We start from the raw sequence: 15090 nt of genomic DNA, 5'->3' as shown, positions 1-15090 counted from the left end.
TTGTGCAGAAGTCTGGTGGATACACAGCTGATAGTCCTACTGAATAGACTGTTAGAATTTGTATTATGGCAAGAAAAAAGCAGCTAAGTAAAGAAAAACGAGTGGCTATCATTACTTTCTGGACAGAACAGAAGCGTCACTACTGGTCACGGTCACTACTGGTCACGGAAAGTGAAGGAAGTGTGGCACCCCAGGGGTCTGGTTTCCACAGTAACAGCAATGTTATGTCTGAGAGCAGGTGGGAGGTCTCTTGGTCAGGAATCCTATGCATGCCACACCTCCTGCCCAGTCCTGGGAGGGGAAGAACTTCCCCTATATAAACCTGGGGCTGAGGCAGGGTTAGTGAGTAGAGAAGAAGTAGAGACAGAGAAGAGAAGCAGATATAGGAAAAGAACATCAGGAGCTCTGTGGGAGCAGTGCTACAAAGAGTCAGGGGCTGGCAGCTGCAGAGCTCGCCCTGACTGAGAAGTTATCACCGGACCCGGAGTCCGAGGCTGTGGGGACTAACTCCTATCCAGCAGCAGAAACCGACCGGCAGGGGATTGCAGGTCCTCTGGCCCAGAAACCCGAAGGCACGGTCACACGCGTGGGACCAGCACCGCCGTCGTGGAGCGGAAGCTACTAGAAGGCCCCGAGTCACCGGCCATACGGGTGAGCACCACACGGTACACTCAGGGACGTGGGCTACTTATACCCGCTTCTAGCAAGGTAGCCAGAAGAGTATCGTTAGTTTGGGAGGCCTACAACTCCGCCTGGCCAGGGGAGATCCCATCTGCTCAAGGACTGACCAGGCCCCAATCGCTAGCCAGTACTCCGGGAGGGTCTATCGTTGTCACCAGTAAAGACCCTGAACTACACTGTACCGTCTCCGAGTGGTTCCTGCTACCCCCATCATCCACGTCGGCTGCCCTGAGGCCATACCCCTCCCGTTGGGGGTTATACTATCACGCTGCACAATCCTACCACCGGCCTCAGCGGTCTGCCCTGCAGCAGCAGCTCCTTAGCTGTACTCAACGGGTGGCGTAGTCGTCCAACATCTATCGCTAATACAGCGCCACTTAGTCTGACTCCCTGGGCACGGACCGGATCACCGCCACGAGACTACAACCCTCAAGAGATCCGGCTCCGGGTAAGCTCCCGCGTGAGCAACGCAGCGCGACACAGGCCCAGGGGCGCGTCAACTTTTGGCGTAGTCGGCAGGATTTCGTGCCCGCAACCACCGGGTACTGCGTGCCTGAAAAAAGACTGTTCAAACTTACCTGTGGTGAAGATTCCCGCCATCCGGCGCCATCTTCCGCTTCCTTCCCGCCATCGGTGGAGTTTTCCCGCCATCCGGCGCCATCTTCAGCCTTCTTCCCGCCATACGTGGAGTTTTCCCGCCATTGGACGCCATCTTGAGGACGCCGCGCGGGAAGAAGAGGGGCGTGGACTCCGAAAGCGCGCGAGAACTGAAGCCCCGCCTCACGTCCGGACGTTGCGTAAGGTCCTGGAAGGAGCCCAGCAGACGCCGACGTCACAGGAGCGCGACGGAAGGTCCTCAACCCTGACGATTCACTGCGGAGCCGCGGCCTACGGAAGAGGATCATCGCAAGGTAGGCCACGGTCCACTAGGGGGGAGAAGGATGCCGGATACGGAGGAGAGCTTCACCGCTTCAACCCCCGCCAGCGCCACCGCTGTTGCGGTCATGCCTTTCACCATGCCCTATATCCCGGGGGCAGCCTGGCTACACCAGTACTCAGGGGAGTCACATACCCTGCATGACTTTAGAGAAAAGCTGGATAGCCTCTTCCAGGTGTACCCCCTCACAGAGGAGCAAAAAGTGAGCATCCTGGTGGCCCAATTAACCGGGGCAGCCCAAAGGGAGGTAAAGTCCTGGCCACCTGGGGGGAGGACTGTCGCAGGGATACTAACCCGGCTGAGGGACACCTTTGATACCCGCACCTCAGCCGAGATCAAGCTTAGATTCTACGGGTGCAAACAGCGGGCACATGAGAGTATAAGGGACTATGCCCTGAACCTACAAGAGGCCCTGAGAGCCATTAAGCAGACCGACCCTGACGGCGTGGGAGACGAGGACAGGCTGTTGACTGAACAATTTATAGAGGGTTTATACTGCAATGCCCACCGAACCCAGTTGCGGGCAATGGCCTTACAGGACCCTCATCTGGGATTTGCACAGTTCAAGGACAGAGCCATATGGGTGCTTCGAGAACCGGCACCAGGTGGCGTTGTGACCCCCAGACGCCCCACTACCACTTACCACCAGGAGGCGGCGCCCTTGTCGGCAGGGCCTGTGGGAGCTGATGCGCAGGCTTTGAACAATGACCCGGCTCCAGACCTGCACCATCAGGTCCAAGAGCTAGCTAAAAGCGTTGCTGCGCTAACCCGAACTGTGCAGTCTTTACAGGTTTCCACTCCAGGGAAGATCCAGCTGGCATCCGGACCGGAGGACATCCCGTGGCGTCGACCAAGGAGGACCCCACCGGCCAGAGGAAGACCCAGCGACCGATACAACGAGGACGGACGACCCATCTGCCGCCGCTGCAATCAACCCGGACATATGGCAAGGTACTGTCCTTTAAACTGGCACAACCTGGGGTAGAGGGCCAACCCCCAGGAAAAAGATCACCAGGCCCATCGAACTGGCGCGACAAATATGTGGGAGGACGTCCAGTCTTACCCGTGGTACTGGATGGCATTCCTATGAGTGCCCTACTGGACACCGGGTCACAGGTCACCACCATCCCGTACGTGCTCTTCAAGCAGTACTGGAATGACTCGGATATCACCCGCTACCCTGACGACGACTTGAGTATCATCGCCAGCAATGGTCAGCCCGTGCCACAGATTGGATTTAAAGAGGTGACCATTAAAATCGGTAGAGTCGAACTGGCAGCACAGGGACTGATCATTGTAGACATTGACAAACACGAGAGTCACCCAAAGATAACTCTAGGAACTAATGTAATTGAAAATTGTCTTGCAGAGGTGATTTTCCTTTTACAGCAGGTTGCCAAGAACGCCAGCTCCGGCCAGCAGCGAGTGCTCCAGAAAGAGATCCGGGCACTGATGCGACGGCAACAGCTAGAACTCTCCGGTGGTGAGATTGGTAGCGTGCGAATGTGTGACCCTTTCCCTATTGCCATGCCCCCGAAAAGTGAAATGATGATTTGGTGCCGGGCAGCTATTGGTCTGAGAGGTAGAGATTACCAGGCAATGGTAGAACCAGTTTACTCAGACAGTAGGCCCACCATTTTGACAGCACGGGGGGTGGTCAATGTACGCCATGGGAGGGTGCCCGTTCGCATAATAAATATCGGGAAGAGGGAAGTGTACCTGCCCCGGTATGCCACGCTAGCCAAATTGTATACCATCAATCAAGATTCCATACAGTCCGTAGAACCCTTGCCTCCATCTTCCCCGGAGGAAGGTAACGGCTCTCAGAAAACAATGGAGGACTGGTGTCAGCAACTACATTTGGGTACTGACTCCACTCCCTCACACCAGAAACAGGGAGTCTATCGGGTGGTTCAAGAGTACGAGAGAGTGTTTAGTAAACACCCGTTAGACTTCGGGCGAGTCAAGGGGGTAGAACACCACATCCCCACGGGAGACCATCCTCCCATAAAAGAGAGGTATCGACCCGTACCCCCTGCACACTACCAACACGCCAAGGGGATGCTTAGAGACATGAAGGAGGCTGGGGTGATCAGGGATAGCTGTAGCCCCTGGGCAGCTCCACTAGTCTTAGTCAAAAAGAAAGACAACACCATGAGGATGTGTGTAGATTACCGGAAAATCAACCGTATCACACACAAGGATGCGTACCCCTTACCAAGGATAGAGGAGTCTTTGGCTGCTTTAAGATCTGCTAACTTCTTCTCTACCTTGGATCTCACTAGTGGGTACTGGCAGGTTCCTGTAGCAGAGGCGGACCGGGAGAAGACCGCATTCACCACCCCGATGGGACTTAGCGAGTTTACCTGCATGCCGTTCGGACTCTGCAATGCACCAGGAACCTTCCAGCGATTAATGGAGTGTTGTCTGGGCCACAGAAACTTCGAGACGGTCCTGTTGTACCTGGACGATGTCATCGTATATTCCAAGACGTATGAGGACCACCTGAAACACCTGGCGGAAGTGTTCGAAGCTCTGGCAAGCTACGGCCTAAAGGTGAAACCCTCCAAGTGTCACCTCCTGAAACCAAAGGTGCAGTACCTGGGACACGTGGTGAGCGCTGATGGAGTGGCTCCCGACCCTGATAAGATCACCGCAATTAAGGAATGGCCAAGTCCCTCCAGTGTAAAGGAAGTGCGGCAGTTCCTCGGGTTGGTAGGCTATTACCGCAGATTCATCCCCGGTTTCACCAAAAAGGCAGCTCCTATGCAGGACCTCCTGATAGGCCAGTCCCGGAAGGCCAAGAACCAGAAGCCACCCTTCAGATGGGAGAAGATAGAAGAAGAGTCCTTCCGCCAGCTGAAGATGGCCCTCACGGGGGATGAAATCCTGGCGTACCCTGATTACAGCCAGCCCTTTATCCTCTACACCGACGCAAGTAACATCGGGCTAGGAGCCGTGCTGTCCCAGATCCAGCAGGGGAAAGAACGAGTAATCGCTTACGCCAGCCGAAAACTGCGACCCACCGAAAGAAACCCTGAGAATTACAGCTCATTTAAGCTAGAGTTCCTGGCAGTGGTGTGGGCAGTCACCGAACGCTTTAAGCACTACCTCGCTTCTTCCCGGTTCACCGTGTACACGGATAACAACCCGTTGACACACCTGGACACGGCAAGACTCGGTGCCCTAGAGCAGAGATGGATGGCCCGTCTGTCCAACTACGAGTTCACAATCAAATACCGGGCAGGACGCTCCAATACCAACGCGGACGCCCTGTCCAGGATGCCAAACCTACCGGACATAGGAGAAGATCCAGAGGGACTGGAAGAAGTCGAACTCCCCGCGTTCCACCGTCATGGGACTATCCAGTATTCCCATCGGGTAAGGAGTAAGCAAGCCGCTACGTTTAACCCCTTGCCTCACTACAACTGGGAGGAAACGCAAGACAGTGACCCTGCCGTCCGGCTGGTGAAGGAGATGCTGACTCGGCCAGAGGCTCGCCTTGACCCAGACGCTCCGGAGGAAGCCAAGCAACTGTGGGCTGAGAAGAGTCGACTGTTCCTTTACAAGGGGAAGTTGTGCCGCAGAATGGTTAACTCCCGGACGCATGAACTAATCTGGCAAGTAGTGGTGCCACGGAGAGACGCAGCCATGGTGATGGAGGCATACCACGACGGGGCTGGACACTTCGGATGGAAGAAGCTGGAGTTCCTGCTGCGTGGGCGGTTCCACTGGGTAGGCATGAGGGGAACCATCGAGAGGTGGTGCAGAGACTGTGGCCCGTGCAACCTAAGAAGGAAGGACCGTGCCAGCCAGAAGACTCCCCTGTAGTCCATCGTCACCCGGCAGCCGTTGGAACTGGTAGCCTTGGATCATGTAAAACTGACCCCAAGCAGAAGTGGCTACGTCTACGCGTTAACCATTGTGGATCATTACTCCCGGTTCTTGGTTGTCGTCCCCGTTAAGGACTTAACGGCTCAAACAGCAGCTAGAGCCTTCCAGCAGCACTTCTGCCGTCCACACGGGTACCCGGACCAAGTGCTGACGGACCAGGGACCTGCCTTTGAAGCGGAGGTCTTCCAGGAATTCTGCAATCTGTATGGCTGCCGGAAGATAAGGACGACACCCTATCATCCGCAAACTAATGGACTTTGTGAGAAAATGAACCAGGTGGTAATGGATCTCCTGAAAACGTTGCCCCTGGAAGAACGCAGTCTGTGGCCTGAGAAGCTGCCCGATCTATTGGACCTATACAACCACATCCCGGTAGGTTCCACCAACTGTACCCCGGCTTACCTAATGAGGGCGAGACCTGGTAAGTTACCTGTTGACCTGGAAATGGGAGTCCTGACACCCGAGGACACTTCACCAGAAGCAGACTGGGACACAGAGAGGCAGCAGCAGTACCGGAAAGTACAGGAGAGCGTGGAGCGAAGTCTCTGTCAGGCTAGGGAAAGACAAGAGAAAACTTACAACCAGTATGCTCCCGCTGTTCCCCTGGTACCCGGAGAGCAGGTCTTGAAGAGGAAAAGACGGCTCCACAAGTTGGACGACCAGTGGGAGAAGGACCCGTACACCGTACTGCCCTCAAGCCACGAGAACCCGAAAGTCTGTACCATCAGTAAAGACGGAGGGGAGACCATAGCCATTGTATCCCGGGATCACCTGAAGAAGTGTCCTGAACAGCTACGGAACCCTGAAGAGGAACAGGAAGACCATCGACCCGTAGAGGAAAGGGAAGATATGGTTAGTACTGTGCTCGGAGACTTCCCTCGGTCCTGGACTCAAGTCAATGGTGCAGTTGTGGTACCCGTCCTCACGTTCCTCCAACCAGCATCCCAAGTGCCTACGGAGCAACAGGTAGAGCTGGAAGAGCAGCCGGTCCAGGAGGCAGAAGACTCCACACAAGCAGAACAGGAGAATCAACCCTCTGCTTATAGTGAGCCTGCCGTACCCCTAGTGAGCCAAAGAGCCGGTAGACAGCTGCCCAGTTTACCCTTGACAGCTCCTACACCCTGTAGTTCAGGGCTAGACAGTCAGCTCCGTAGGTCCACTAGGGCCACTAGAGGCCAGTTACCCGCACATTGGAGGATTTGAAGTGTATAAATTGTTTTATTTGTGGTTACCTGTTTTTCTTGTTGCTTGTGTATAATTATGTGTTTCTAGTTATTTATAGGAGTCCTTGGTGGATTTACCGGGAATCCTTGTACATGGTTGGAGCGTAACCTAGGAATGGACTAAAGACTGTTAAGGACTCGGGGCAGGACAGACCCCTACCTGGTTACGTCTCCCTGTTTTGGTGAAATGGACACCTTGCTTTTCTTCAAAAACTGCACCCGGTTGCGGACACGCCGTGACCATCTTTATATGTTTTTCTTATTGTACTATTATTTTTTATACCTTGTTATGTTTAAAAATATGTTTAGTCCCGGAGTACTAAATTTCACTAGGGGGGAATGTGGCACCCCAGAGGTCTGGTTTCCACAGTAACAGCAATGTTATGTCTGAGAGCAGGTGGGAGGTCTCTTGGTCAGGAATCCTATGCATGCCACACCTCCTGCCCAGTCCTGGGAGGGGAAGAACTTCCCCTATATAAACCTGGGGCTGAGGCAGGGTTAGTGAGTAGAGAAGAAGTAGAGACAGAGAAGAGAAGCAGATATAGGAAAAGAACATCAGGAGCTCTGTGGGAGCAGTGCTACAAAGAGTCAGGGGCTGGCAGCTGCAGAGCTCGCCCTGACTGAGAAGTTATCACCGGACCCGGAGTCCGAGGCTGTGGGGACTAACTCCTATCCAGCAGCAGAAACCGACCGGCAGGGGATTGCAGGTCCTCTGGCCCAGAAACCCGAAGGCACGGTCACACGCGTGGGACCAGCACCGCCGTCGTGGAGCGGAAGCTACTAGAAGGCCCCGAGTCACCGGCCATACGGGTGAACACCACACGGTACACTCAGAGACGTGGGCTACTTATACCCGCTTCTAGCAAGGTAGCCAGAAGAGTATCGTTAGTTTGGGAGGCCTACAACTCCGCCTGGCCAGGCGAGATCCCATCTGCTCAAGGACTGACCAGGCCCCAATCGCTAGCCAGTACTCCGGGAGGGTCTATCGTTGTCACCAGTAAAGACCCTGAACTACACCGTACCGTCTCCGAGTGGTTCCTGCTACCCCCATCATCCACGTCGGCTGCCCTGAGGCCATACCCCTCCCGTTGGGGGTTATACTATCACGCTGCACAATCCTACCACCGGCCTCAGCGGTCTGCCCTGCAGCAGCAGCTCCTTAGCTGTACTCAACGGGTGGCGTAGTCGTCCAACATCTACCGCTAATACAGCACCACTTAGTCTGACTCCCTGGGCACGGACCGGATCACCGCCACGAGACTACAACCCTCAAGAGATCCGGCTCCGGGTAAGCTCCCGCGTGCGCAACGCAGCGCGAAACAGGCCCAGGGGCGCGTCAGAAGCGTCAGAGAACCTCCAGAGGCAGACAAGTGGAGGCAAGTGACCAAAAGAAGCAAGAAGACCATGGAGACACCACCAACCACACAACTGAGAAACAGATTCCAAGGACTTGTGGAAGACGAAGATGGCACAGCTAAGGATGAGGCACTACCAGCAAGCAGAGAAGAAAAGAGCACCCAGAAACACCCAGAAGCGACAAGATAAAGGACAGCCAAGAAGGGAAGAAGAGTGGTGGTTGTGGGAGACTCACTACTGAGAGGAACAGAAGCAGCAATCTGCAGACCGGACATAACCGCAAGAGAAGTTTGCTGCCTCCCAGGTGCGAAGATCAAGGATGTTACCGATAGGATACAGAAGCTCATCAGTTCCAAGGATGTCCACCCATTTCTTCTGATACATGTTGGCACCAATGACACGGCAAGGAAGGACCTACCGACAATCTGCAAGGACTTTGAAGCATTGGGGAAGAAAGTAAAAGAACTGGATGCGCAGGTAGTTTTTTCTTCTATCCTTCCAGTAGACGGGCATGGCGTCAGGAGATGGAACAGGATCCTTGATGTGAACAACTGGCTGAGACGATGGTGCAAACAACAAGGATTTGGATTCCTGGACCACAGTGTGAATTACCTCTATGACGGACTCCTTGCCAGAGAAGGACTACACCTCAACAAACCCGGAAAACACACATTCGCCAGGAGACTCGCAACACTCATCAGGAGGGCGTTAAACTAGAAGAAGAGGGGATGGGAAGAAAAACGCCGGACACGAACATGAAACCAGAGAACATACTAATGAAAGATATGAAGTGCGACAAAGAAGGTCCAAGACAAGATACTTGGAAGGGAGGTAAGAAAATTTCTAATACAATCCACAGGGAGAAGATTGGAACAAAACAAAATTGTGTAAACTGCGTGCAAGCAAATGCCAGAAGCCTGACAAACAAGATGGATGAACTGGAAGCAGAAATATCTACAGGTAACTATGACATAGTGGGAATAACCGAGACATGGTTAGATGAAAGCTATGACTGGGCAGTTAACTTACAGGGTTACAGTCTGTTTAGAAGGGATCAAAGAAATCGGAAAGGGGGTGGAGTCTGTCTATATGTAAAGACGTGTCTAAAGCCTACAATACGGGAGGATGTATGGGAGGGAAATGAGGAGGTCGAGTCCTTATGGGTGGAGATACATGGGGCAAAAAACAATAATAAAATTATCATAGGAGTCTGTTATAAACCACCAAATATAGCAGAAGCCACAGAAAGTATATTAATGAGACAAATAGACGAAGTAGCAAAAAATAACGAGGTGATTATTATGGGGGACTTCAACTACCCCGATATAGACTGGGAAACCGAAAGCTGTAGATCTCAGAAAGGAAACAGGTTTCTGTCAATTATCAAAGACAATTATTTGTCACAACTTGTGCAGGAAGCAACTAGAGGGACGGCCCTTTTAGACTTAATATTAACTAAAAGGCCAGACAGAATAACTGAGGTGCAGGTCGGGGGGCACCTGGGAAATAGTGACCACAACATTATACAATTCCACATGTGCTTCAGTAGGGAGCCCAGCAAGGGACTCACAAAAACACTGAACTTCAGAAGGGCAAAGTTTGATCAGCTAAGAGATGCCCTTCACCTTATAGACTGGGATAGTATCTTCAGTAATAGGAGCACGGATAGAAAATGGGAAATTTTCAAAACAGTCCTACATAGTCACTGTAGAAGGTACATACCTTATGGGAATAAAAGGGCGAGGAATAGGAGGAAGCCAATGTGGCTAAATAAGGAAGTCAAGAGAGCAATGAAAAACAAAAAAAGGGCTTTCGGTAAACTTAAACAAGAAGGCAGCGAGGAAGCGCTAATATCTTATAGGGAAAAAAACAAAATCTGTAAGAAGCAAATAAGAATAGCAAAAGAGGAGACAGAGAGACTAATTGCCAAGGAAAGTAAAACGAATCCCAAACTGTTCTTTAACTATATAAACAGTAAAAGGATTAAAACTGATGGAGTTGGCCCATTGAAAAATAACCTGGGTAAAATCATAGAGGGCGATGAGGGTAAAGCAAACCTACTCAATAGCTTCTTCTCCACTGTTTTCACAAAAGAAAACAATTTATCGGAGGAAATGCAGAGTGATAAAGTAAACCCTCCGCTAAATATCACCCACCTAACCCAGGAGGAAGTTCAGAAACGCCTAAATAATATCAAAATAGACAAGTCACCAGGCCCAGATGGCATACACCCCCGGGTACTAAAAGAATTAAGTAATATGATAGACAGGCCGCTGTATCTTATATTCAAGCACTCTTTTTGGACAGGGACTGTCCCACTAGACTGGCGCCAAGCAAATGTGGTACCAATATTCAAAAAGGGGTCTAAAAGTGACCCTGGGAACTATAGACCAGTAAGCTTAACGTCTTTTGTGGGTAAATTGTTTGAAGGATTTCTTAGAGATGCTATTGTAGAATATCTTAATGATAATAACTATCTAACTCCATATCAACATGGATTCATGAGGGATCGCTCCTGCCAAACAAACCTGATCGCCTTCTACGAGGAGGTGAGCTCACAGCTGGACCAGGGAGAGTCAGTGGATGTTGTATACCTTGACTTCTCCAAAGCGTTTGATACCGTGCCACACAAAAGCTTGGTATATAAAATGAGAATGCTTGGTCTGGGGGATAATGTGTGCAAGTGGGTAAATAGCTGGCTGAGTGATAGAAAGCAGAGGGTGGTTATCAATGGAGTAAGCTCAGGGGGTGTCAGGGTTACTAGCGGGGTGCCTCAAGGGTCTGTCTTGGGCCCTATATTATTTAATATATTTATTAATGATCTAGTGGAAGGGTTGCATAGTAAAATAGCAATATTTGCAGATGATACTAAACTTTGTAACGTAGTTAATACAGATGAGGATAGGGCACAGCTACAGGAGGATTTAGATAAATTGGGGAGTTGGGCCAAAAAATGGCAAATGGGGTTCAATGCCGATAAATGTAAGGTCATGCACATGGGAAAGAAAAACAGCAGTCACCCATACATATTAAATGGGAAACCGTTGGGGAAATCTGACATGGAGAAGGACCTGGGCGTCTTGGTTAACAGCAAATTAAATTGGAGTGCCCAGTGTCAGGCAGCAGCTGCGAAGGTAAATAGAGTCATGGCATGCATCAGAAGAGGAATACGAGCATATAATGAGAACATTGTTCTTCCTCTGTATAAAGAGCTGGTAAGGCCGCACTTAGAATATTGTGCACAGTTCTGGGCTCCGGTGCTCAGGAAAGACATATTGGAGCTAGAGAGGGTACAAAGGACGGCGACTAAGGTAATAAAGGGAATGGAGGGACTAGAATACCCAGAGAGGTTGTCAAAATTAGGCCTATTTATGTTGGAAAAGAGAAGGCTTAGGGGAGGCCTCATAGACATGTATAAATACATCAGGGGGCAGTACAGAGATCTCTCCCATGACCTGTTTATACCAAGGATGGTGACAAAGACGAGGGGGCACACTATGCGTCTGGAGGAAAGGAGGTTCCTGCACCAGCATAGAAGGGGATTATTTACGGTCAGAGCAGTGAGACTCTGGAACTCTCTGGGAGAGGAAGTGGTGATGTCCAACACACTTAACGAGTTCAAGAGAGGCCTGGACGCCTTTCTTGAGAACAATAAAATTACATCTTATGCTTAGTGATAGTTAATTAATCCAGGGATTTAATCTGACTGCTAGATTGGAGTCGGGAAGTGAATTTTTCCTCAATGATGTAAATTGGCCTATACCGCATGTTTTTTTTTTTGCCTTCCCCTGGATCAACGCTGCGGAATAGCTGCAGTGCACAAGAAATAGGCTGAACTGGATGGACGCTTGTCTTTTTTCGGCCTTATAAACTATGTAACTATGTATGTAAGGTCAGTCAGTGCGAAAAATTGGGAAAACTTTAAAAGCGTCCCCAAGTGCAGTTGCAAAAACCATCAAGCGCTACAAAGAAACTGGCTCACATGAGGACCGCCCCAGGAAAGGAAGACCAAGAGTCACCTCTGCTTCTGAGGATAAGTTTATCCGAGTCACCAGCCTCAGAAATCGCAGGTTAACAGCAGCTCAGATTAGAGACCAGGTCAATGCCACACAGATTTCTAGCAGCAGACACATCTCTTCAACAACTGTTAAGATGAGACTTTGTGCAGCAGGCCTTCATGGTAAAATAGCTGCTAGGAAACCACTGCTAAGGACAGGCAACAAGCAGAAGAGACTTGTTTGGGCTAAAGAACACAAGGAATGGACATTAGACCAGTGGAAATCTGTGCTTTGGTCTGATGAGTCCAAATTTGAGATCTTTGGTTCCAACCGCCATGTCTTTGTGCGACACAGAAAAGGTGAACGGATGGACTCTACATGCCTGGTTCCCACCGTGAAGCATGGAGGAGGAGGTGTGATGGTGTGGGGGTGCTTTGCTGGTGACACTGTTGGGCATTTATTCAAAATTGAAGGCATACTGAACCAGCATGGCTACCACAGCATCTTGCAGCGGCATGCTATTCCATCCGGTTTACGTTTAGTTGGACCATCATTTATTTTTCAACAGGACAATGACCCCAAACACACCTCCAGGCTGTGTAAGGGCTATTTGACCAAGAAGGAGAGTGATGGGGTGCTACTCCAGATGACCTGGCCTCCACAGTCACCAGACCTGAACCCAATCGAGATGGTTTGGGGTTAGCTGGACCGCAGAGTGAAGGCAAAAGGGCCAACAAGTGCTAAGCATCTCTGGGAACTCCTTCAAGATTGTTGGAAGACCATTTCCGGTGACTACCTCTTGAAGCTCATCAAGAGAATGCCAAGAGTGTGCAAATTAGTCATCAAAGCAAAAGGTGGCTACTTTGAACAACCTAAAAAATAAGACATATTTTCAGTTGTTTCACACTTTTTTGTTAAGTATATAATTCCACATGTGTTAATTCATAGTTTTGATGCCTTCAGTGTGAATGTACAATTTTCATAGTCATGAAAATACAGAAAAATCTTTAAATGAGAAGGTGTGTCCAAACTTTTGGTCTGTACTGTATATATATATATATATATATATATATATATATATATATATATATATTTGATTTTAATTCATTGTTAAATGTATATATTTTGTAAATTGGTATACTGTCTCACGGTGACTTTCCAAAACTGCCCACTGTTGTTGGTAAGCTGCCTGACAGATGTGTTGCTGTCTTATAATATACAAGGTTATTTACAACTTGGATTGTTTGGCTTATTTCATAGTTGTAAAGGATTCCTATCTACTGGGATTATTATTAAATGGAATATGTCAGCAGATTTTTTAATAAGAAATCCAATAGCAGCATGATGTAGGGGCTGAGACTGCGATTCCAGTGATATGTCACTTACTGGGCTGTGTGTTGCTGTTTCAATAAAATCAGTGTTTTATCAGCAGGAGATTATCACTGCAGTACTAGGTGTCTCATGACTCCTAATCAACTGCTCTGTGTAACCGTGCCCCCAACATTGATTGGCAGTTTTCTGCCAATGTGCACAAAAAGCAGCCAATCAGTGGTGTGGGCGGGGTTATACAGAGCTCAGCATAATGAGCACTGCTAGATCTGCAGCATTTAAAACAGTGATTCTATCAAAGTGACAGCATGCAGGCCAGCAAGTGACACATCACTGGAATCAGGGTCTCACGCCCTACATCAAGCTACTTTCAGATTACATAGCAAAAACCTGGCGACAAATTCCCTTTGAGTCACTGGAGAAAGCATTGTGTGGATTTGTTTACATGGATTTTCCTAATGATCCAGTGAGTGGAAAAGAAATGGAAGGCAGCAGAGATCCAAGCGTACGATATGCTATAAATACAATAATGCTATTTGTCTGCTTTGTACAATCGCAGGGCATAAATTCTTAATGGAAGACAACTCACTGGTGACTCAATGTCCTCTAGAAGCAGCACAGAGCAGCGTTCACACTTCAGCAACGTCTGAGCCCGATGCATAATTTTCTTGACAACTTTCTCCAGGTCTGTTTGTTCCTCAAACAGGTCATTCACCACCTCCAGCAAAGCCTGCATGACATGATGAAACGCGTCACTGAAGCTGGTGGAACAATATTAAGGTCTAGAAGTAAATGAATTACACATTGTATTGTTCTATTTTTGTGCAAGAAAATGTCACAAGAAATTAACGTTACCTAATTTAATAAATATCCCATTGTCTGTATTCACAGGCAGAATGCCCGTGCCGAATTCATGTCATAGATTACCCTTGGAATTAATTGAAAAGCGGCATTGCCATAAAAATATGGACATGGACTGTCCAACGTGATCTCAATTTCTGTCACTATTCATGGGAAGGAAAAGGAAGAAGCGGGCATCAAAGGCTTGAAAAGTGTGGGGTCATGTACAAATTTTAAGTCAAGAGACAGGACTTATTAGAAGTGTCAACAATGTATAGGAAGAGGCTCATCTATTTGGTGGTAAAAAGAAAAAAGAATGTTAATTTTCAAGAAAATCCCAAAATGTATAACTTCTTACTTAAGACAGTGAAGTTAAAAAAGAAAAAAGGAGGTACAAATTGTTCACAGGGCAACACTGCAAAATAATAGTAGATGGGACAGAATAGGTTGGTGGAATGGGTAGTCCCCACTTCCCTGTAGGTAGTCCGCTCGCCTTCTTGGATAAAACTTCTGTGAGCCCCAGTTGGGCTCTATGTGACACCGAAAATCTTGAAGAAACAGGAGTCTTGCAGGAACCTCAGGGTGAAAGTGACAGCTGCGCTGCTCACAACTGCCCTCCTGCCTTAAACCTTTAACCATGGGGTTTCTGAAAGACTCCTGTTTCTTCATGGCTTCTTCTTTAACATATATAATCAAACAGCATTTCCAATTTTCCTCTACAATTTGGTACCATACTATTTTTGAGCTTATTAAAGGTGTTATCCAGGACCATTCCAGCTGGTGATTCAGAGGCTTATGCTGACGTCACGCTGACAGAACACTGGCTTCTCAT

General features: G+C 49.2%; 1 protein-coding gene across 1 annotated transcript in view; it reads right to left on the bottom strand.

The window, feature by feature from the left end:
• PDE11A (phosphodiesterase 11A) overlaps nucleotides 1–15090 on the bottom strand; it is a 921640-nt gene that overhangs the window by 454886 nt on the left and 451664 nt on the right. Inside the window, exon 4 of the mRNA XM_073646878.1 lies at nucleotides 14008–14148. Coding sequence (XP_073502979.1) covers nucleotides 14008–14148 — 141 coding nt within the window. The remainder of the gene's footprint in view (nucleotides 1–14007; nucleotides 14149–15090) is intronic.

This window comes from Phyllobates terribilis, unplaced genomic scaffold (assembly GCF_046119375.1).
Source record: "Phyllobates terribilis strain yellow unplaced genomic scaffold, ASM4611937v1 Scaffold_9__5_contigs__length_417890890, whole genome shotgun sequence".
NCBI lineage: Eukaryota > Metazoa > Chordata > Amphibia > Anura > Dendrobatidae > Phyllobates > Phyllobates terribilis.
This window is presented reverse-complemented; position numbering and strand designations above follow the sequence as displayed.